Raw genomic sequence first — 26000 nt, forward strand, 5'->3', positions numbered from 1 at the left:
ACCTAACTCTGGTGTATCACACCTGAGTTCAATTTCCATAGCCACCCCCAGGCCTGATTACTGCCACACCTGTTTCAATCAAGAAATCGCTTAAATAGGAGCTGCCTGACACAGAGAAGTAGACCAAAAGCACCTCAAAAGCTAGACATCATGCCAAGATCCAAAGAAATTCAGGAACAAATGAGAACAGAAGTAATTGAGATCTATCAGTCTGGTAAAGGTTATAAAGCCATTTCTAAAGCTTTGGGACTCCAGCGAACCACAGAGAGAGCCATTATCCACAAATGGCAAAAAAATGGAACAGTGGTGAACCTTCCCAGGAGTGGCCGGCCGACCAAAATTACCCCAAGAGCGCAGAGACGACTCATCCGAGAGGTCACAAAAGACCCCAGGACAACGTCTAAAGAACTGCAGGCCTCACTTGCCTCAATTAAGGTCAGTGTTCACGACTCCACCATAAGAAAGAGACTGGGCAAAAACCGCCTGCATGGCAGATTTCCAAGACGCAAACCACTGTTAAGCAAAAAGAACATTAGGGCTCGTCTCAATTTTGCTAAGAAACATCTCAATGATTGCCAAGACTTTTGGGAAAATACCTTGTGGACTGAGGAGTCAAAAGTTGAACTTTTTGGAAGGCAAATGTCCCGTTACATCTGGTGTAAAAGGAACACAGCATTTCAGAAAAAGAACATCATACCATCAGTAAAATATGGTGGTGGTAGTGTGATGGTCTGGGGTTGTTTTGCTGCTTCAGGACCTGGAAGGCTTGCTGTGATAGATGGAACCATGAATTCTACTGTCTACCAAAAAATCCTGAAGGAGAATGTCCGGCCATCTGTTCGTCAACTCAAGCTGAAGCGATCTTGGGTGCTGCAACAGGACAATGACCCAAAACACACCAGCAAATCCACCTCTGAATGGCTGAAGAAAAACAAAATGAAGACTTTGGAGTGGCCTAGTCAAAGTCCTGACCTGAATCCAATTGAGATGCTATGGCATGACCTTAAAAAGGCGGTTCATGCTAGAAAACCCTCAAATAAAGCTGAATTACAACAATTTTGCAAAGATGAGTGGGCCAAAATTCCTCCAGAGCGCTGTAATAGACTCATTGCAAGTTATCGCAAATGCTTGATTGCAGTTATTGCTGCTAAGGGTGGCCCAACCAGTTATTAGGTTCAGGGGGCAATTACTTTTTCACACAGGGCCATGTAGGTTTGGATTTTTTTTTCTCCCTAAATAATAAAAACCACCATTTACAAACTGCATTTTGTGTTTACTTGTGTTATATTTGACTAATGGTTAAATGTGTTTGATGATCAGAAACATTTTGTGTGACAAACATGCAAAAGAATAAGAAATCAGGAAGGGGGCAAATAGTTTTTCACACCACTGTATGTGTATGTATGTAGATATGTACATATGTGTATATATATATATATATATATATATATATATATATATATATATGTTGATATATGTATATATATGTGGATGTCTATATGTATGTGTATATATATATATATATATATATGTATATATGTAGATATGTGTATATGTAGATATGTATATATAAGTATATATGTTTATGTATATATATGTTTACATAACCTCTTTAACACACTACTTCTCCGCTGCGAAGCGCGGGTATTTTGCTAGTTATATATATATTGCAGAAATGGTGTCTAAGTCCTCGAAGTTGAGCAGTATTTTTTCCAGCATGGTGGAGGGTATGAGATGAGGAAAATCGGGCAGGTTCTGTTTGACAAAGTTTCTAATTTGAAGGTAGTGAAAGAAATGTGTAGCTGGAAGGTTAAATTTGGAATGTAATTGTTCAAAGGATGCAAAGATATTGTCTATATAAAGATCTCTGAGCAATTTAATCCCAAATCTTTTCCAGATATTAAAAACTGGATATGTTTGCGAGGGTTGAAAGAGGTGGTTCTCTTGCAGGGGTGCCACAGATTGAAGATTTTCCATGTTAAATTGCTTTCTAAATTGGTTCCATATTCTGAGTGAGTGAAGCACAATTGGATTTTTAGTATATTTGCGATAACTTGCATTTATTGGAGCGCAGAGCAGGGAATATAAAGAAGTGCTGCAGGGTTTTACTTCTATTGCGGACCAGGCCTGTGTATGTTCATTTATTTGTGTCCAGGTTTTTATGCCTCGTATGTTTGCTGCCCAGTAATAAAACTGAAAATTAGGTAGAGCCATGCCACCTTCTGCCTGAGGTCTCTGTAGGTTCGCTCTTAGGATACGTGAATGTTACGAGTTCCAAATAAATGAGGTTATGGTTGAATCTAATTGCTTAAAAAATGATTTATTGATATATATTGGGATGATTTGAAATAAAAAAAGAAGCTTAGGAAGGATAGTCATCTTAACAACGTTAATTCTTCCGGCTAGAGTGAAATGAAGGGTTGACCATCTATGCAAGTCTTGCTTAATTTTTTCCATACAGACGGCGAAATTTTGTTGCTAAAGAGCTTTATGTTTACTTGTGATATTTACCCCTAGGTATTTAAAATGATCTGCTATGGTAAAAGGAAGGGTGTCCAATCTGATATTATATGCTTGTGAATTCACTGGAAAGAGTATACTTTTATTCAGATTAATTCTGAGACCAGAGATCTTTTGAAAATCTGAAAGATGCTGTTAAAACTGCAGGCAGAGTGTTTTCTGGGTCTGATATATATAAAGCCATATCATCTGCATATAGAGAAATTTTCTGTTCCAGTCCTTCTCGGATAATCCCCTTTATCTGATAAGAATTTCGACAGTGGACCGGCAGTGGTTCAATGGCGATTGCAAACAGCAGTGGTGACAAGGGGCATCCTTGTCTGGTGCCACATTCTAGTTTAAAGTAGTCTGAACTAATGTTGTTAACACAGACTGAAGCTTCTGGACTGGTGTACAGTAGTTTAATCCATGCACAAATATTCGGGCCAAACCCAAATTTCTCTAATGCAGTGAAAAGGTAGTTCCATTCAATCATATCAAATGCTTTTTCTGCATCCAATGATAATAACATCTCTGGGGTGTTTAATGTAATATATTCACCAGCAACGTCAGACAGGCGTCGAAGATTGGAAGATAAGTGTCAGCCTTTACTAAATCCAGTTTGATCCTGTGATATCAAATCGTTTAAAGAAAAAATAACTATTAATAGGAAAATCAATATTTTTTCCCAGGCCTAATACAGAGTAGAAGTTCAGACCTCATTAGTAAGAATAACTGCACGTGAAAAAAAAAAGTTTAGGTGATGTGTTGTTTTAGTTTTCACTGCATAAACATGTTTGCCAGAGGGAAGTCTTTGGAACAGGTGATGCCCCAGGGGAGACAGATCAGCAATGATCTTTCCAACCATTTCCTCGTCTCATATAGGACTTCAATGTGCAATAAGCTACAGCCTATGATTCTTCCAGAGGCTATAATGATACACTGCAGATTGGCCTTAGCCTGAAAAAAGGCAGCAGCAAAACAGACAGTTATAGATGAAGTCAGAATGGATTCAGTGTTGGCTGTGTAGAATTAGACCAATATTAATTGATGGAGATGTTCTTTTTGTGTCATCTGAGGAAATTCATTCTCCAATGGGTTTCCTTAGTAATGGAGGTGATGTTATTGTCCCACTTAAGGTTTTATGACAGCACAGTGCCCAGAAACTAGAAAGATTCTCTCTTCCCAATGGCTGAGCAGGTGACTGTTTCCTGCAATTTATGATCATCACCTGCATTTTTTTTTTTTAAATGTAATGGTCCAAATTATTATGGCTGCCCCAAAAAGTCAGATTTTCCATCTTTTGTCTGTATATGGGCTCATCATGGTTTGAAATGAGGGCTATTAGTGTTATGTAAATTTAGTTTGACAGAGAAAATCGCCAGAGGTATATTCTTTTGTGGAATTATAATTTATTTATTTAGCACCTTTCCCATGCTCATGGTGCTTCACAGCGTCCTAGAATGAATAGCTGGGTATAAGTAACATTGGATACAAATATTTTCTGCACAGAACACTAAAATAGATAAATACAGGAAAAAAGCACTAAACAGAAAAAATGACAATAAACCTGAGTAAAACATTAAATTCAGTACTAGAAGAACAAATAATTTTTTTGATATAACACATACACAAATTATCCTAAGCATCTGGACAAAGGTATACTGAAAGAAGGGGCAGAATGTTAAGTTAAGGTCAAAGCCGTCCTGAACAGATGAGTTTTAAGCTGCTTTTTAAAAGAATTAATCGAGTAGCGGATATAATTAATTTAGGGAGGTCATTCCACAGTCTGGGAACTATACAGCTGAAAGCCCTGTCACACATAGACTGCAGGTTACAGTGAGGCAAAAAGAGATTGCCAGAATCAGAGGACCTTAGTGGGCGAACACAAGCATAGTGATGGAGAAAGTCACTGATGTAGTCCACTGCAAGGCCATTTAAATCTTTGTAGGTTATTAATAGAATTTCATATTCAGTCCTGTAAGACAAAAGGAGCCAGTGAAGGCGAAGCAGGATGGGTGTTATGTGCTCACTGTAGGGGGTGTGCGATATTGGCAAAAAAAAAAATCATACCTTGATATTTTCTGGGACTTTGGTGATAACGGTAATTAGAAGATATTTTGCATCCTTTAAAAATGTGTTTGCAAAAGTCTTTTTGATCTAGCTTGGTGTTGTTAATAGGATATTAATTGTAGCGTATTACTAATGAGATTAATGGAAACAACAGTTAAGGAAAACAGGTCTTATTTACTTAAAACTGAAGTTTTCAACAACTCAAGTGGAATTATATCACTGTTCATCCCGGGTATCAAGTAACTCTTGATTTCTTTTTCAATAGCAGCGTGTAGCCATAGGAGTGGGATGGTGCAGGGTGAGGAGGTGGGGATCTGTGCAAGTGTTTTAAATAATGAAAGAAAACAATGTGCTTTGAAATCAGGGATCCCCTCCCCCAACCATGACACTTGCAAAATAAAACACATCTGATATTCATATGCTTCTTGAGGTAATAAAAATAATTTGTTTGAACAGGTTAATAATTCGTTCAAATGGATTTTTTTTTTGCCCGACACCAACAGGGCTCCATACTAGCACAATTTCAGTTAAACTGCATTTTATAGAGGAACCCAAATTACTCACCAATGTCAATATAAAGCCTATGTCAAAAACAAGGAAGCCTCTTCCAGTTGTTTATCCGTAGTGCAAAGTTAGCCCCCCTGTCTGTTGTCATGCAAACAAGGTCTTCTCACAGTGACCATAATGCCAGCACCTGTGTGATCTTCTGGGAAGTAGGATGTTTACAAATACTAGCTTTGCAGCCGTCAGGTTTCATTGATGAAATTATCCTTTCAAGGGGAGGTATGACACAGATGTCCATTGATGTGGCAAAATGTGAAACCTTCTGCAGTTCATACATCAGAGTTTGATGAAATGAATTATATAATTTAGGCAGAGCAGATCGAAATATTTTCGGATAGGCAATGTGTATCTTGGGTCTAAAATATTCAACATTTTTTTTGAAACCATCCCTCTCAAACGCATCAATTTGCACCATTTCTTTTGTGTTGTAATTGGTAACGGAGTTTGTTATGTCATGCCATCTATTACTTTTATTTTCGTATGGCATTTGTTTGCAGAATGATTCTGCTAAAGTTTGCAGAGTGTGTTTATGTGGTTGAAAATTGGGTGATTTAGACTTGTCGTGAACAGCCGACTCCTGAAGTTTTTTGTATTCTTCATGTTCTGTGCAGTGGTTTAGTTCTCAGATGGTGAAACAAGTTAGTTGTCGAGCTGTCTTTAATGGTAACCGATTTACGACATAGTCTGCCGTCTTTTCAAAGCCATACCACCTCCACATGAGTGAGGATGAAACATGTCTTGAAATTAAATCTAGCGACGTAGACTGCAAGACTGTTTTGTCCCCTGGCGCTGTTTGCTCACTTACTTTAAGGCAGCAATGCTAGCTTAACTTATGGTACACTACCCGTGAATGCCAATGCACTTGCTTTGCACACATTCAGTTGTCTATCCTTTTAGGTTACATGAGACAGTGACTGCGTGGACTCTCTCAAGGCATGTTTTTGATTGTCACTCGTTTACAAAAAAACACTCAATAATTTCAGTTTGCACATCATTAAAACAACAGTTAAGATATCATAGGCGATACATATTGCATACTCCTAGTATGCTGACATATAGACAATTTGTCAGTCTGGAACAATGTAGATCGCAGCGGGCCAATATTGTTGAAATTTTACATACTTCTTCAAGGAAACGGTCATAAAAAAATTTTTGTTGAAATCTTTCAAATGCAGCACACCGTACACATTTTTGAAATTTCAAATCTCCTACAGAAAAATAGTGGCAAATTTGGAATCTCTTGTACAGTAATCCCTCCTCCATCGCGGGGGTTGCGTTCCAGACCCCCCCGCGAAAGGTGAAAATCCGAAGTAGAAACCATATGTTTATATGGTTATTTTTATATTGTCATGCTTGGGTCACAGATTTGCGCAGAAACACAGGAGGATGTAGAGAGACAGGAACGTTATTCAAACACTGCAAACAAACATTTGTCTCTTTTTCAAAAGTTTAAACTGTGCTCCATGACAAGACAGAGATGACAGTTCTGTCTCACAATTAAAAGAATGCAAACATATCTTCCTCTTTAAAGGAGTGCGCGTCAGGAGCACAGACTGTCATAAAGACAGCAAACAAATCAATAGGGCTGTTTGGCTTTTAAGTATGTGAAGCACAGCGGCACAAAGCAGTTACAATGAAGGCAGCAGCTCACACCCCCCTCCGTCAGGAGCAGAGAGAGAGAGACAGAGAAAAACAAACAATTAAAAATCAATACGTGCCCTTCAAGCTTTTAAGAGAGCGAAGCACCGTGCAGCATGTCGCTTCACGAAGCAGCCGCACAGAAGGTAGCAACGTGAAGATAATCTTTCAGCAATTTTAGACGAGCGTCCGTATCGTCTAGGTGTGCGAACAGCCCCCCTGCTCAATCCCCCTACGTCAGGATCAGAGAAAGTCAGCGCAAGAGTGAGAGAAAAGTAAGTTGGGTAGCTTCTCAGCCATCTGCCAATAGCGTCCCTTGTATGAAATCAACTGGGCAAACCAACTGAGGAAGCATGTACCAGAAATTAAAAGACCCATTGTCCGCAGAAATCCGCGAACCAGCAAAAAATCCGCGATATATATTTAAATATGCTTACATATAAAATCTGCGATAGAGTGAAGCCGCGAAAGGCGAAGCGCGATATAGCGAGGGATTACTGTATCTTAAAACAGAGAAACATTCTGTTCAAATTCAATTCAAATAACTTGTATACTTTGTGTGTTTTTCTTTTTTACTAATCTTGTAGTGATGAGTCTTTACATGTTTTTTGATGCCAACCGCTTCATTTGTATCTGAAACAGCAGACGTAACTTTGTTTACCTTTGAAGCTTGTTTGGAGATGTGGTGTATTTGAAGAGCAATCGTCAGGAAATTAAAGGCAATGAAAGCAAAATTTATATAAGATTGGAAAATTAAGGGGTGATGTGTGCAAAATTCATGGCAGCGGCACAACAGTACTTACAGTGCTACATGTAAATTGAAAGAAAACCTTGGTACATAAAAAATGTCAATCCCTTCACAATGGTATTTCGCATACTGGCCTACTGAGATTAGGAAAGATAATGACTATTTTTTATATGTTTTTCTTCATTTTGTCCTTCGCAAAAGTGTGCATTCACTGAATGCTTCTAAAATTACCTGACTACTCCACATAATCAGAACAGCAAACAACTGTTTTTACAGCAGCTCCACAAAATGTTTGGCTGCAACCCTCTTAGAGAAGAACATGATTATGTGCCTTGATGCAAAGAGCAATCCATATTACTAACTGAGAATGGTAAACCGGATGGCATGGACACAGGTACACGGCGATGGGACCATGAGACGTACTGCGCAGGCGCGTACAGCTCAACTAACAGAAATAGCAAATAAAAGAACCGCCATATTGTGAGTGGCACTACTGCGGAGTAAGGTTAGGAATAATGTGCTGCTTGGGATTGTACAAACCGCTGAACGCTTTACACCAAATTCAAACACAATACAGCTCAACGACATACACACGAGCCCATCTGGGTAAGATCAATGAACGCAGGCGCCTACAACAAGCGTCAGAAACTGCGGAAGCAAAGCAGGCACGGGTTAAGACACTACGGGGTACGCAAAGGTCCACAAAGATAGTACGGAATATATAAGAGCACACCGATCAAAAAAAAAAATCAATCGTGTAAAAGCACATAGTACACACAAATCATGTGCTCTCAGCGCATAGAAAGCGTATAAGGACAATACGGAGAATAGAGACCCAAAGGCATTGGAGAGAAAAAAAGGCAGATAAGAGATTATGAAAACAGTGGAATTCGAAAGGCTCAAACAAACGATGGCGCAATACACATGCAGACAAAGGTACAGAATATGGAAGCAGTAAAATTCAAAAGTATTGTAGCGTCCCACCCAGGTTGAGGGCTTTTTGGTTTTAAGTGACTGTTAGGTCCGATTGAGGGAAGGCGGTGTACAGCACAGAGGACTGATAGCGGGGTATTGATTTCATGCGGTAATAGGGGGGAGCGTTGGAGAGGGTGCTAGAAAGTTGTGTTTGGGGCTGGGAAGTCAGCGATTGTTCAGGTAAAACTTTTGTCACATTTTGTCATGTCAGTCACTACAGTATCAAAGAAAAGATAGAAACGATTGCATTACCGCAAACAAAAGGTGATTAATCATCAGAACCAGGTGTAATTGAAAAAATACCAGGCCAAATTGAGGTCTGAAAAAAAGAGTAGACATGAAAGCGTATAAGCACAATACGGAGAATAGACACCCAAAGGCATTGGAGAGAAAAAAAGGCAGATAAGAGGTTATGAAAGCAGTAGAATTCAAAAGGCTCAAACAAACGATGGCGCGATACACATGCAGACAAAGGTACACAATATGAAAGCAGTAAAATTAGAAAGTATTGTAGCGTCCCACCCAGGTTGACGGCTTTTTGGTTTTAAGTGCGTCCACTATTAATGAACATTCATTAGGATTAATGAATATCATTTGCTATCATTGTCATTCACTTAACTTCCCTGAAGAAACAACTGGCAATACAACTAATGAGTTTACACGTTGTTGTCAAAGGGGTCAGGTTAGACTGCCTCCTTTAGATGAATATCCTTAATATCTACGGATGTTTCTAACTAACAATGTACCCGAAAGTAAAAACATTATATACTGCATTAGATCCTACAATAGTTCATTTACTTTTACATCTACCGGGGTAAATATCACGCCACCAGCTGGCAATGGCCCATACTGCTTTCGCGTATGTAGACAAATATTACATCGGATTGGAACAGTGCACCCTGAGCCAAATCACGAACGCAAATATGCACAGATCTACGTGTTCGATCCAGATGACGCACTCTATCAACGATTTTACTACAAATGTTGTGTCTAAAGAAGTATTCCAATACACCCTTCTAATGTGCCATGCTATGGGTCCTTTACTTCCTTTGTTCGTCATCTACACCTTTACAATTCGATATATTTCAGACATTCATCAATGTATTTCAGGTTACCCAACCCCGGGGGTAGGTGAGCAAAGCGAGCAGGGGGCGGAGCCCCCTTGTCCTCCACTAAATGAGGCAGACTACCAACACAAAACCAACCAGCGAGATTTCAAACTTTAAATTTAATTTCAAATATCAAAATAAATAATAAATTATAAAATTAATTCAAATACAGTATATAGTAATTACACATTAGAATGTAATAGCTCTAGTTGAAATAAACTTCGGTTTACAGAGTCTGCTTGAGAAGTATTGTCTATTCCATACTACCATGCAATCTTTCTGAAAGTACATCATCTCATTTAGGCTTATTCATGCCATTTGCGTTCCCAGATGCCATCTGCTGGTAAAAGATCCTGAAATACCTTTAGAACAGAAAAATGGCTGTCTTCCAACAGAGATTTGTCTTTAGTTAGCATAATTATTGCTTATTTCCCAATAAAACTACAATGAAAAATGTTGCAATTGTGAAACATTTCTATTTTGATATCAATAAGGCTTTAGAAGGCCTTTCATTCATAGTCATTCATTAAGAGATCAGAGAATTTAACAGTTGGACTGCATATATATTTTAGAACTTTTTAATAAATCTTTCAGGATTTTCTAATGTTGAATGGTAAGAGAAAATATTTTTGTTGTGGGTCTGTAATAGTTGGTTAAATTATATATATATATATATATATATATATATATATATTTTTTTTTTTTTAACCCAAATGGTTTATAATTTTGACTCATTTCATATCAAAGCTAATCTGTAGGGATTTAACTTAAATTTCACATTTACTTAAATACAATGATAGACTTTATGAAAAGCATATAAAAATGAGAAAAGCAGCAACTTACCATCATCCTTATTTTGAAGAACACTAAAATTACACCATAACGCCTGCAAAATAATAAATAAAAACTGTTAATATTAAATACATTTAAGTATACAAAGCAAACAAAAAGAAAAACTTGCTGTATGTGTTTAAATGCACATAACACACATAATTTTGCTTGCACCAAGTAAAAAGAAAATTGTCTATGAAAAAATTTATTTAAATACCGCAGCCAATGCACTTCTTAGAGAGAGACATGTTCAACTTCTGTTGAATACTTCCAGCATAAGAAATAAGAAATAAAGCTATGCCTAATTACAAAAAACAAACAACAAATTTATTCTTGCGTATAGACGTTTAAAAAAAAAAAACAAAAAAAAATATGTTATAGTAGTAATTTACGAGGGACAAATTTAAACTTCAGAGACATGAAAATATAATATAATTTGCTTCACTTAAATGCACAGTTGTTTTCAAAATTTACTGATGCCAATGTTCAAGTGAGAGGTACAGGAAGCCGAAATATCAGACTACAGAAATACAACATAGTGTACATTTAAATAGATATATTTCAGCTAAAGTTCATGGAGCAGTTAAGCATGAGCAGTGACTACTGAGTCTCCACATATAAAATACAAAACTGTAAAATTACACTGACAACAGTATGTCCCAATTTAATACTGTTACTACGGCACATAATTTTGTTAACATGCATTGTGTCAAGTGTTTTAATTTTTTTTTTCATAAAAATGTGTGGAAAGTATTGAATTTCCTAAATAGAATTTTTTTTTAAATTTATTTCTACTGTAACATAAATGAATAGTTTAACATACCTGAAGGACAGGGCTATCCACAGTAAATGCCTTATATACATAAGATGTCTGTCCTCTACTTCCTCGTGTCCATATGACCATATTGCCAGTCGAATACAGCTCTTCATCATATTCAACTCCTTCTAAGTCACCACCAGTGCCTTTTCTAAGCTGCCAGCTTTCCTATGAAAAATAAATACATAATCAACATAAATAATATTTGCATTTGCATTTCAAAAAACCAGGACAAACACCAGTTTAGTTTCAAAGATGATATTTCCAAAGATGTAAGTGTTTATTAATGCACATCTCTACCCAAACACACTGCAAGAAGGTGTCAAACTATAGGTGAGATATCAGGCTATAAAGTCTGTTCCTCTCATGTGCTAGGTGTTTTATTACATCTGGACCTGAATTGTTACAAATCCACATGATTTCCTCACTATTAACATCTTTGATCTTTTTCATTTATGAGCTCCCCTTTTTTGTTAATTTATTTATCTGTGAGTATATCAGAGTTTTGCTTGAACAGCAACAGTTTTGAATTCCTTTTTGTTCTGGTTCTCCTTTGCTGATTTTTGACTTCTGTCTGTCAGACAACGCTGTCCTTCAGCTAGACTCTCAACTTCTCATTAAACACAGGACAGTCCATCTGCAATAAGCAGGGGTGGACAACTTGTAAATGCGTATGATAGTCTGCTGGGCTACCAGCTTTGCAAACATGGTAGTATAGGTGCACTTTCTGGTAGCCCAGCTTTATAAACAGGGTGGAGGGTACAGGCAAGTTTTTACAGCAATGTATATTTGCAAATTTTATTGTACAAAATATTGCACTATAGCAATACAGTGGATAGCACACTTCTTCCACAATATAAACAGAATCAGCATCTTGCAAGAGAATATTTTAATAAAGAGATCATTTTTAAAGGATTATGTTACATTGATGCTTGGTCTTGTTCCAATGTAAACAAAATAACTAATCAACAATTAATTGCAAAACAACAATACTGCATTGTTATATTCTCAAATTTTGTTTTCAGGTCTATCAAAAACACAATCAAGTTTGACGTTTAATGACATTCTGGGGTGCAATATGTTCTTTACGGTGTCATACAACTTTAGTTGACCACAGCCAGTGATCTGTTTTATAGAGCTGCCTTTAAATTTTTTCATGCTTGGACATTTTAGGTGGGTTCTTACGATTATGTTCATAGGATGGAGCATTTTCACAAACTCTAGTATACCTGGTAGGGGCCAAGACTACATTATCAGTTAATGATGGGTAACGAATTTTGTAATGGAGTATAGTCCTCTGATTTTGAAAGGTTAATGTACATTTCAGCTGAACACTTGAAAATTTGTGACAGGAGCACCGTTCAAGTCATCACACATGGTCAACAAGCATTTAAATACTTTATGTAATTCTTTCAGTGGTAGCAAGCCCTGTCAGTTGAAAAGAGTTACCTACTACATCAGTGTACATTTTTGATTCCAACCTTGTACACTTTACAAAATGAATCTGCACTAAATCATCATTTGTTAAATCTTGCAGGCTAAATACTGTAGTAAACTGTCACATGTTACTGTGCTTTAATCAGTTTTTCAATCCTAAAAGTATTTTTGCCTTAAAATAAAGGGCCGCCTTTATATGTGGTTTCTGGATGCTCTTGGTATATGGCTTTAAAAGAAACACCCAAGTTAAGATTGCACATGAAGGATTGACACTTTTGGTTTTATCAAATTGTTTTTGATTAAGAAAATACTGCATGGACTAAAGATCTGAAACACCTGGTTGTTGGCTGTGCTTTGTGAACTTGCAGTTTAGTTATCTGGAATTAAAAACTGGTAGTCCCCTGAACTAACAATTGTTCCACCCATAATCAATTTAGAAAATGATTTTGTAATTCATATTGGTGGACTCACCCTGATAACCCCAGCCAAAATAAATAAAAAAAAAAAAAAAACTGTTCTTACCAGTCAGCAACAATTATACGAGTTGGAAAACCACAGCTGACAACAGAAAAATTATCACAGAAAGAAAAACTGAGCAAGTGTCACTAAAATCACCAACAACCTCTACAGAATAGGGATGAAGATAATGCAGTATACTCTACCTTCTGCAATAGACTTTTAAAAAGTCTAAACGACTAAACAACAAAATCATTATCAATACCAAAACTGGGAAGATTAGAAATAGATTTCTTGAACAAAGTGTTATGAACGAATGAAATAAAAATTTACACAAACCAACAGCAAAATGAAACAGTAAATAACAAAATGACCTGCAATGAATTCAAACTTTATCATACAGCAAGGCACAGACCCAGACGTGTATCAAACAAGTAGCTAAATAAGGGAACAAAAAATTCATTCAACTCATAAATATGGGTTGCTTCTGGATGAGGTATTGGCAATTCAATCAGGATGTGCTTACTCTGTAGTCTGTGTGTGGATCCTAATGCCAGAGTACAGTGACACTGCTGTAGGGATGCCACAAACAATTATTTTGTAAATGATTAATCTATGACCTATTTTATTGATTAATCTAACAAGTAATTTTAAATAAATAATTCAAATAGTTATATAAATGTGTGCTTCATTTGAATATTTATCAAATAATTTGATATATAGAATTTGAAAAAAATCACTATATGCATATAATGAAAGCATATAATATGCAATAATTCCAACAAGAAGACAAACAGGACAACACTGTTATTGGTAAAATATGCAAGTTAAAAAAGCCTAAAAGTAAAAAAATAATACTTTTAGTAATAATAAAGTTAACGAAACTTTGTATAAGCAGTCCAACTTGAAACATGACCAAATAATTATGCTTTTGGGTTCTCTTAGGCTTCAGTATTACAATGGATCCACTCTTACATTTCACTTGTATTTAAAAAAAAAAAAATGTTCTTAAATTGTGAGAGATGTTATTCAATAATCATGAATGAATATTGCTGCTAGGCATATTTGGCATAAAATGTCTTAATAATGTTTGTAAAGAATAACTGGTACCAACTGAAATCATATTACAGCAGACTGGCAGCATACCTCTTGAAGAGAGAGCATTAAATAATAAAGTTAAACTTTTCAGTAGCAGTTAATTTTTGATATGCTGACTTTGGTGCTGTTTTTTCACTTTGTTCTTAAAGGGAAATGACTGCACATTGAGCATTTTTTTTTAAATTTTATTTCCTGAGGCTTCTTACTGCCTTCATCACAATTAATTTTTCATTTTTTCAAAACCAACCTACTAGATGTACACATTAATAGTGCATCAAAAATCCTCCTGTGCAACATGCAAATGAGTTCATTTCAGACATTGGAGTCGAAGGGAAGAAATGGGAGAAAACCTTTACACTGCACAACACTTCATGAGCGACACTCAGTTATGACGGGCGCCCACGGCCTTTACCCGGCCGGGACACCAGCTGGATAGAAGAACCGGGGGAGAGAGCATCCACAAGGCACTACCTTCCCCAGCACGCCAGAGGGCAGCCCTCCTGAGTGGCTGTGGCACCACAGATTCCCGAAGAGAATGCTGGGAGTTGGAGTTTGGTACTGCCCTGTTGGGTTCCAGGGGGGCTGCCAGGTGGAGCTGCTGAGCCCTACATTAAACTTCATTCACACCTGGGAATGATTCCAGGTGGCTCAGGCCAGGTAACGGCCGATTCCAGGTGGCTCCCAACAAGGTAATGGCCGTGGACGCCGATTACACAGTATAACCCGTATGTGGCTCACCCTGGGCAAACCTATATAGCAACACAAGGGAAGTTGGAAAGTCAGTCATTAGGTTGTATGCATCACTTTAAGAAAGAATGTGGAAAGAGCCCAGAACTATTTTAGTTAAGGCGTGCTTATATTCATACCCTTTTGATATTAATACTAGGATTTTGCCAAGATGAACAGTCTTCACATTTGGCAATTTAAACTACAGTAGAAAAAAGTCTCTTTAAAAAAAGCCAACCTCCCAGCAGCAGCTCCACTACAAGTGGACAGCAGTGCATTGCTATGCCACAAACTCTCTTCCAGTTTGGATCAACTGCACTAGATTAAAAAAAAAACATCATATTGAGTCAGATACAATTTAATCATAGAAGAAAACATCTAAAAAATTTCATAAAATTTATCTACATTTATGCAGAATATTAATGCTTCTTAATTATAAGATCTGCTGATAAGTAGCTTTTTCTGGATCCACAAGGTGACAGAGTTAAAAGTTGCCAGCACTTGCATAAATATATGAGCAAAAGGTAAAAATGCATCTCTGCTCGAAATAAAGCTAATGAACATATTTAGCAGACTACCTATCAGTTTTACGTAGCCTGTATACCAAAACATTATTTTATTTCAGTGTACTCACATAAGTAATACTGGTGACAACTGAACAGTGCATTTAGCAGACAATTTATCTGTTCTGTCCAAATAAATACCATTGTGCTAATTTTCGCCCCAACACTAATCACTAGTATGAATTTCAAGTCAACCAGCTTCACAGCACTAAAAGTAATATTGTCAAACAGCTAAGTAAATGTAAGTGGGTTACTTTCAGTATTGTACTTCAATCGTGTTGCTTCTTCGGAGGTTTTTGAATTGAGGTAGCACTGTTGTGGAACACAATCTGTTTTTACACAACAAATAACCAACCACTTTTTCAGATTTTCAGGTAAAATACGAACATAATAGAATTTTGCCTGATATTTTTGAGTGTACCTTCTTCTGCTGAAAGTGATGCAGCTGTCTCCATGATTACCCTATTCAAAAATGGTACAGAGAATTGGAGTATGCTGGCATACAATGTGGGAGAGGGGTTGGAAAAACTAGTCAATTAAGAAAATATGTTGCATCATCCAAGTAGATTCCAAACACTGGTGGTGGATGAAGTGGTTCCCCACTGTCTAACTAAAGCGCTTTAAATAGGTTGGAAAAGCACTATATAAATATATTTTTATTAGCATCCTTAGTGCTATGTTTACCAGCAAAAAACAGAAATAACAGAAACATGGGTATGTCTAGTGTCCACTGTATTGATGCAGGATTTATTATACATACTTTATGGGATGTTTTTAAACAGTCACCAACATATATAGGCACTATTCAAGCAGATATGAAAAGATTTTTTATGTAATTTTCCAGATGTACCCAGAGCTTACTTTGCACAGCATGTAGAATTTGGTAATTAATTTGTCCCATTTAGATGCAATGTGCTGTATCCACAACAGCCTTCCCTCGTAACCCATAAGACTTTCGTCAATACTTATGTCATGATTGAAAACATGCTGTACACCAGCTGAATATTTTTGATGATCGCCCGATTCTCTTCCCACAATTGGTATATATTCGGTGCTGGGTGATTGGCTTCATCATAGTCATCATTAGCGAAATGCAGGTATTTTGTACAGAGTGAAAAATGACACTCACACTTAACTTCACTGAAAATGGGTGTTTGCAACAAAAGGTTTGTGAAACAGCACCTTCTCTGGACTGGTTTACCCAATATGCTCTGCAGTATCAGGAGAATGGAAAACACCCACATATCAACTGCTACAACACGCTGCCTGCGACTGCAACAACCAAAAGGATTACTGTGACTTTTATGACCCTGCTTTAGCATAGCAGTACATTTCAACAGCTGTTTTCTCCACCAGACTATCACCAACAAATCGTAAACAGTCCAGATAATTATGAACAACAGACATCATTAGACAAGGATTGCCCATAAATGGGCAACAAGAAGTTGCAGGAGTGTCAGCAATAGAAGGAAGCCGACACCAAACATGAAAATCACTGAAATTTGGTAGTTCGGAATCGAAGGAGCAGGTGTCATTGTTACTGTCTGTGTCAACATCTAATGACCAATTTACATCACCATTATTATCACTCAGTTTAAGCAATGGCTCAGTTTCAGTTTATTCTGAAGCTGACTTTACAGCTTTTGCCATGTTGGTGTTTGGTTACCATAGAGTTAACATACAGTGGCAGAATGTACTGAAATACTTTTTTATTTTCTGTAGCATAAGGTTATTTCATCCACTAGATGGCAGCAAAATATCTGAGCTTAACATTGTAAAGTGCATAATTACACATAACTCCTAGTCTGACTCAGGCTTAATTGTTTTTACATAGAATTTTGAGCCCAAGTAACACTCGTGGTTAACGCTAAGCAGGTTAATCATAACAACTAAAATTTGACAAACACAATCCAACCATATACAACATACTTTAATGCTACTAATCTGTAAGATGTCTAATGTCTGTAAGATGCCGGCCTTTTCTTCTACCGAGAGAGCTAACAGTAGTGATCGTCATGGCTGTGTACATTCCACCCGATACCAATGTAAACACGGCGCTCTCTCTCCTGCTGAATACCATTAATGAACAGCAGCGAGCCCACCCTGACGGTGCTCATATAATTGCAGGAGTCTTTAACAAGGCCAACTTGAAGACTGTACTCCCAAAATTTTAACAACATGTTAAGTGTTCTACTAGAGGGGAGAACACACTGGACCATGTTTACTCCAACATCAAGCACGTGTACAGAGCCATACCCCTCCCCGAACTCGGACAGTCCGACCATCTTTCTCTCCTGCTCTCTCCAGCCTACACCCCCCCTCAGACGCAGTGCCAGGCCCACCATAAAGACTGTTACAACCTGGCCTGAAAATGCACTCTCCAAATTACAGGACTGCTTCGAACAGACGGACTGGGACATATTTGAACACCAAGAGCTGGAAACATTTACAGGAACGGTACTGAATTATATCAGGTTCTGCATCGGAAATGTGACTGTGGACAAAAACATTCGGGTTTTCCCAAACCAGAAACCCTGGATGACCAGCCAGGTCCGTACACTCCTCAGAGACCGCGACGCTGCCTTCAGGTCAGGTGACAGAGCTCTGTACAGGGCTGCCCGAGCCGCTCTGAAAAGAGGAATTAAAAAAGCCAAGACGGACCATAAAAGGAGCATAGAGTCCCACCTGTCCAGCCACAATACATGGGAGGTGTGGCAGGGAATACAAAACATCACAAACTACAGAGGCTGTGATGTAACAACAGGAGATCTGAGTGCATCGCTAGCAGAGGAGCTAAACTGCTTCTTTGCTCGCTTTGAATCATCGCAACAGCAGCACTCACCTGCTCCAGCCCTGCTCCCACCCTTACCGGGTTCCTGCACTACTCCACTCACTGTAAAGGAGCACGATGTCAGACGGGTGCTCCTGGCAGTGAACCCCAAGAAGGCTGCTGGCCCAGACGGTGTGCCTGGTAGGGTGCTCAGAGCTTGTGCCCACCAGCTCACCTTTATCTTTATCAAAATCTTCAACCTCTCCCTAGCCCAGGCAGTCATTCCATCCTGCCTTAAATCAGCCACAATTATTCCAGTGCCGAAGAAGTCTCCCATCACCAGCCTAAATGATTATTGCCCTGTGGCCCTCACTCCGGTAATCATGAAGTGCTTCGAGAGACTGGTTCTCCAGCACATCAAGGACTATCTCCCCCAAGACTTCGATCCCTACCAATTCGCATATCGCACGAACCGATCCACAGAAGACACCATTGCTGTAGCTCTCCACTCTGTGCTGAGCCATCTGGAGCAGCAGCAGAGCTATGTCCGGATGCTGTTTGTAGATTACAGATCAGCTTTTAATACAATCATTCCTGACATTCTCATCACCAAACTGGTCACTCTTGGCCTCCCCCCTCTCACATGTGTCTGGATAAGAGACTTCTTACCAACCGGCTCCAGACTGTGAGACTCGGCCCCCACCACTCCTCCATTCGCACACTAAACACCGGTACCCCGCAAGGCTGTGTGCTGAGCCCCCTTCTGTACTGTCTCTGCACCCACGACTGCAGTCTGGCCCACAACAACAACCTCATCGTCAAGTTTGCTGATGACACCACAGTGGTCGGACTCATCTCAAAGGGGGACGAGGCAGCTTACAGAGAGGAGGTTCTGAAGTTGGCAGCCTGGTGTTCGAAGAACAATCTGGCTCTGAACACCAGAAAAACCAAGGAGATCATTGTCGACTTCAGGAGGCACAGCAATGACCTAGCCCCCCTCTACATCAACAGCGAGTGTGTGGAGAGGGTCCATACCTTCCGGTTTCTTGGCGTCCTTATCTCTGCTGACATCTCCTGGACAGACAACATTACAGCAGTCATCAAGAAGGCTCAGCAGCGGTTACACTTCCTGAGGGTCCTCAGAAAGCACAACCTGGACTCCAACCTGCTACTGACCTTCTACCGCTCGTCCATCGAGAGCCTGCTGACGTACTGTATCACAGTATGGTACGGTAGCTGCACCATGGCAGACAGGGAGAGGCTTCAGTGAGTAGTAAAGGCAGCACAGAAGATCATCGGCTGCCCTCTCCCCTCCTTGATGGACATTTACACCTCCCGCTGCCTCAGCAGAGCAAAAAACATCATTAAGGACAGCTCCCACCCTGGCTCTGATCTGTTTGACCTGTTGCCCTCAGGGAGGCGCTACAGGTGCATCACAACAAGGACAAACAGACTCAAGAACAGCTTTTTCCCAAAAGCCATAACCATTCTAAACTCACACATGCACTGACTACACAATCTAACCCCCCAACCCCTGGACTTCCTTCTATCCATCAACTGTGCAATATCCAATATCTAAATGGTACTGATAATAACTGTGTAATATCTGCATACTGTACAATATCATTACTCTCAGGTCCAATATCTACTACTCACTGCACATGATCATCATTATTGTGCAATATTTACATTATGTGCAATAACCCAATAGTGCAATAGTTATTTATTCTTTCCAGTATTTAAATAATGTGCAATAACTCGATTTAGTTATTATTCTTTCCATTTGTATATAGCATCACAGAACTTTTTTTGCAACTTTTTGCACCATTTGTTTATTTTATTTACTTGTTGTGTTCTATATATATGTCTGCACTGAAAGGAGCTGCTTTTAATCTCATTGTACATGTGTATAGTGACAATAAAAGGCATTCTATTCTATTCTAATGGGATGCAATGGTTGTAACACAGTCTTTGAAAGGCATTTCAAAAGAATGAATCAAAAGTACATTATGGCTGTGCAGTATACCGGAAAACCCACATTTTAAAATGAAATGGTGCCAGCACTTCAGAATTTAGGTACTGGAAGCAAGCATCAGCTTTCCACTCAAGCCCACTCTCCTCCCCCACCACACTTGGTACAGTAGACAAGGAAAATGTGTTCACACGTGACACGATCAAGACTTCACAGGGGAACCTACTGCCTTATTGCTTCTAAATGATGAAGAATTCACACCACCTCCCCCATTGCATCGTCACACACTTTATTCTATAAAGTGGGAAGCAGTGTGTAGTGCGACACACAAGGGAGGCTGGAATAAGACAGTCACTAGGTTTCAAAAGGGTGGCTACACAGGACTGAAAACATGACACGTTTAATTTTAATCACATAACCTGAAGACACAGTAATACTTTTTCAAAGAAAATACCTTCTGCTTTTCATGGAGTGTAACCTCCTGAAGCGATCCCACTAAGCCTGCAGCTCCATCAGAGGACCAAAGCTCAGATGCTGGCTGCAGCTGCCGAAGCTGGAGGTTTACGGCATTAGGGTGGTTCTTGCAGTGGTGTCGACCAAAAGGAACAAACTCCTGCAAATCCCCTGCTGCTATCATCGTTGCTCTCTCTTCATAGATGGTCGACATGAGTTACAGATATCAGCATTATTTCTGAAAGTAAAAAAAAAAAAAAAAAAAAAAAAAAATTAGGGGCCCATTCACTTAAATTTTAAGCTATTTGAAATAACATTAATATATAACAAATTTTCATCTACACCATTATAAAAAAAAAATAAAAAATCCACATACAAAGGTGCATTATGAAACACTATGAAAGGCATATTTAAAAACAGGCATATTAGTTTAATTACAGCAGAATGGTTTAAACCAGGAGTGGGTACCATCAGCCACAGAGGCTGAAAGTTTTTGTTCAACCCCAGTTTCTTAATAAATAATTCTTGCGTATAACATATGTTATTTAATGTATTGTTAGTGTTTTACTCTGAAATGTCCTTTCTAACAATATCATCCAAATGGATTGAAGCCTAAAATGAATGAGTAATTTTCAGTCTTTTATCTCTTCAGTTTCCTTGTAAGTATTTTATATACACAGGTGAAAATCGAAACAACCTAGACAGAGAACTTTTGGTTCCTTGGTCATTTGAATCTTATTGCTAATAAGGAGGCACTGAAAGCAGTGACTGTGGCTGTTTAGGACTAAAATGAGCAATTATGCATTTGAAACATTAACAAGCTAGACAACTAAAGTTAACCAAAAAAAATGTCAATTCTGGCTGATGAAGCACTTGCAAGCAAAAACTTCTCATTAAACAATTGGATTGGAACAAAAACCTTCCGGCAGCCCTCTAGGACCGACGTTGTTCACCACTGATTTAAACACAAATTCAAAGAAAAAATAAATGGCATAAATTCTACTTAATCTGCAACCGATTAGGCTGTTCATCCATGCAATCTTTGTTACCAGTTGCGCTTTCATCACTGATATATTCAGTTACTTCAAAAAGTATGCATGGCGTTTCAAATAATTACTGTTTTCTGTAACTTTGCTTAAAGGATAAATTTAATTCCGAGAACATACGAAAGAATTAATGAATGACTGAAACAGAATCTCGTCCCTGATTCAATGGTACAAATATAAAAGACATACAAACATAAGATATTTTTTATGTATACACAGTAAAATTGTTACTTACATGTAACGAAAGGAAAATAAACTTTTATTTTAGTAGCTCACGGATTTCAGCGTGTATGTTGAGCACTTCGATATTCACTTCCATGTGTCTATCCCCTGTCTCTGATATGATGCTACCATACATGGGGACAAGATTTAATAATTACAAGTGGACGTACGAAACACAGAAGAAACCCTACATTATTTATAGCTGCTCTGGAATAGTATTGATGCTACTGTACACGCGGACAAGATTTAATAATTACAAGTGGACGTACGAAACACAGAAGAAAACCTACATAATTTATAGCTGTTCTGTAATAGTAATGATGCTACTGTACACGCGGACCACATTTAATAATTTAACTGAAGCACACGTAGGAAATACAAAAAACGACATGATTTACACAATAATTATTTAATCTTCCTAAACTGTAAGAAACAAATTACAAATGCATAGTACAATCAGCAGATATATTTATAACACAAACACTATGCCTAAAACTTAAAGTAGAGAGACTCAAAATATCTAACCTGATAATAACAAATCGTCTATTAGTTCCTCTCGGCGTCCTTGTTTTCCGAATTTTCAATACTACTTTGTCTCTTGCGTATTTAATTACAAATCGAAATCTGATAAATAGGAAAATGCCACCCTTAGCAAGAAAAGAAAAAGAATGGTTCAAACAGACGCGGCCATGTTTGTTTCCCGTCAGCACACGCGAAACAACTTCCACCAATGAAAGAAGAGCGAAGGTCTGTACAGTCCGGCGATAGCCAGTGAGATTGCAGGCGGGTATCTGAGTCAGAAGCGGTCCCCTGAAATAAAGACCGCTGAGAAATTCTTGCGTAGAGATTAGTAAATCAAATTAAGAATGTGAGAGTTGCTGAAGTTAAGAAACCGAATTATGTATCTGACAGCTACTGTATGTGGGACAAGGCTAAAGTTAGCTACTCTTTTACAGTTGTCTTGTTGGCTAGCAATTTATTCGTTGCACAGCTACGTCCGTTATACGCACAGCTCTCTGCTAACTTCATAGAATATGTAAATCGTACTTTGCGTCGAACCTCGTTAATACTTCGAAAGAGAATCACTTCACAGTTTAGTTTCAGGTTCTATCTGCATTACTCAACGCGGATGCATTAGTCAAGTTCATTGTTAAACTTTGTGTAGGATATCATGTCAGCAGCCCAGAAAACGAAATAAAGTGTACCATTCGTGCTACCTTTCAGCGCCTTAAATCCTTTAAGCTACTTAATTTTTACGTTTGAGAAAACGGGTCATTACAGTGTTACATGAGACGTGGACCATGTAATAGATGTATTATGTATAAAAATAATATTTGTTAATAACAATGTTAAAAATGATTTTTTTTTATTTTGGATGTGTTTGACATTGATGGCAGCATTTTAGATTACCACAAATCCACGTCGAAAAATGGTCTCTCTATATCTTTTTCAGAATTTGTTTTAGTTTTAAATGCTATTTCAGTAAACATTTGTTTATCTAAGCATCATACAGCTGTCCCAATACTTCCTGATCCATTTATTGACACTCTAAATATTTTGGAACAAAAATGTAATAATACGTTTTTGAGGATTCCTGTCTCTTCATTAAATCAGTGTATAGTTGATGGTGGGTGATTATTAAAGATAAAATTAATTGGCAGAACGCTTGGTTAATTGCTAATAGTTATTCTGCTACCAAAGTTTAGTAAAGTTCAATGTGAAATACTTCACAGAATTTGCCCAGTTAATGCCCTTGTAATTAAAATGTTTCCAGGTATAGCTATTAATCGCACATTTTGTAATTCGCAACTAAAGAAGTTCATCATCTTTTTTTTGTCCTGTCTCTAGAAACCTATTGAAAGAAATTGTCCAATTTGGGGTATTTTATTTTCTTTTTCAATTAAATGATATTAGTTCTTTTATGAGAAGTAATCTATTAATTATACCCCTTAATTTCTGATCAGTTTTTAATATTACTTGGGAAATAATTCATACCTAAGTGTACATACTGTAGATCAGATTGTAGATTGAACTTTATTTCTCCCCACGGTGAAATTTGGCCTTTACCTTAAGATTTTAAAAATATATGCATAGTTTTATATACAGTATGTGTGTGTTCAGACCATTGTAGGTGTATGTATATATATTTATAAATATATATATATATATATATATATATATATATATATATATATATATATATATATATATATATATGCCTGCGGTGGGTTGGTGCCCTGCCTTGTGCCCTGTGTTGGCTGGGATTGGCTACAGCAGATCCCCGTGACCCTGTAGTTAGGATATAGCGGGTTGGATAATGGATGGATATATATACTTTATATATACTGTACATACACCCACAATGGTCTGAACACACACTAGAATGACTAAAAAGAAAGAAAATTTAAAAAGAAAGAAAACTTCTGACTTGCACGCATACTACTGTTGGTATAAAGGAGCCCCAGCTACTATCCCTTTTTTAATCTTTTCCTTATAGAATGTTTGGTATGTGTAAAGTCTCTTGAATTAATCGGCAAAGCAAAGAAGTTGGTTTAAGCCCTTCAATCTGTTACTCAATGATTTTAACCAGGATGAGAATATTACTGTTGACATCTTTTTTTGTTACTTTTTTTCCTTTATTGTACTTTAATATTTGAATGTATTATTTGTATTGTTATATGTATTTATCATTTTTTTGTATTTTATTTTATGTAAAACTGCATTAACTTAATATAAATTGTAAAAAATAACTTAAATAAATGAGATGAGAGTTTGCACCACCTACCAGAACTGCACAGGTATACATACAGTCGTGGCCAAAAGTTTTGAGAATGACACAAGTACTGGTTTTCACAAAGTTTTCTGCTTCAGTGTTTTTAAATCTTTTTGCCAGATATTTCTATGTTATACTGAAGTAATTACATGCATTTTATAAGTTTCAAAGGCTTGTATTGACAGTTACATTAAGTTTATGCAAAGAGTCAATATTTGCAGTGTTGACCCTTCTTTTTCAAGACCTCTGCAATTCACCCTGGCATGCTGTCAATCAACTTCTGGGCCAGGATGGCCTGGTGTCAAGAAGAACAGCAAAGAAGCAACTTCTCTCCAAGAAAAACATCAAGTAGAGACTGATATTCTGTAAAATGTACCGGGATTGGACTGCTGAGGACTGGGATAAAGTCATTTTCTCTGATGAATCCCCTTTCCGATTGTTTGGGGCATCCAGAAAAAAAGATTGTCCGGAAAAGAAAAGGTAAGCGTTATCATCAGTCCTGTGTCATGCCAACAGTAAAGCATCCTGAGACCATTCATGTGTGGGGTTGCATCTCAACCAAGAGAGTGGGCTCACTCACAATTTTGCCTAAGAACACAGCCATGAATAGAGTTTTTTAGCTCTTTTAGTTAAGGTTTATTCTGCTGTTTTTTAATAATCTGAATTAATTATAGAGATTAAAACCACATCAACAGTTACCACTTATCAATTCAAAGAGGCTCGTGGTCCTTATTTCACATTCTTCATCAAACTTAGTTCAACTGTATTGTCATGGAAGTTGTTGCATGTCACAAACAAACTAGTGACACTTGACAATAATGATCCTATAAACCTATAAACAAGAACGTGTAATGAATACAACAATGTACATTAAACACATCGGACATTGCATTTCTTATCAGAGTCAACACTTTTGAATAAAATTGTAAAGTTTGGAGATACCATACATTATTCCTAAATAGTATAGTATAGTATTCTCCTCTATATTTGCCATATTTTGAGTGAATTGTGAACAACCAGATTTCTGTTTAGTTGATAAGTCAGCGGGTTGGAAAATGGATGGATGGATGATAAGAATTAGTGACAACAGGTGCTCAGAGCAATTATATAGAGAAGTTAGGGCAAGATTTCATCTCCATGATTAATTCAACCAGTAAGATTTAATTTTTCTCTATTTCCTTCCATAGTCGCATAATAAGTATATTATAATAAGTCCTAAGACCCTCCAGT

At 37.7% G+C, this 26000-nt stretch overlaps 1 protein-coding gene across 3 annotated transcripts in view; it reads right to left on the reverse strand.

The window, feature by feature from the left end:
* Positions 1-22719, reverse strand: part of anapc1 (anaphase promoting complex subunit 1) — a 299392-nt gene extending 276673 nt beyond the window's left edge. For all 3 annotated transcript variants that reach the window (XM_051925424.1, XM_051925423.1, XM_051925425.1), the window contains exons 1-4: positions 22523-22719; positions 20731-20967; positions 11261-11422; positions 10450-10492 (exon numbers count right to left, since the gene is read on the reverse strand). In XM_051925424.1, the coding sequence (XP_051781384.1) occupies positions 10450-10492; positions 11261-11422; positions 20731-20943 (418 nt within the window). In that variant the 5' untranslated portion in view covers positions 20944-20967; positions 22523-22719. The remainder of the gene's footprint in view (positions 1-10449; positions 10493-11260; positions 11423-20730; positions 20968-22522) is intronic.
* Between the last annotated feature and the right edge of the window lie 3281 nt (positions 22720-26000).

Source organism: Erpetoichthys calabaricus, chromosome 3 (genome assembly GCF_900747795.2).
Source record: "Erpetoichthys calabaricus chromosome 3, fErpCal1.3, whole genome shotgun sequence".
Taxonomy (NCBI): Eukaryota; Metazoa; Chordata; class Cladistia; order Polypteriformes; family Polypteridae; genus Erpetoichthys; species Erpetoichthys calabaricus.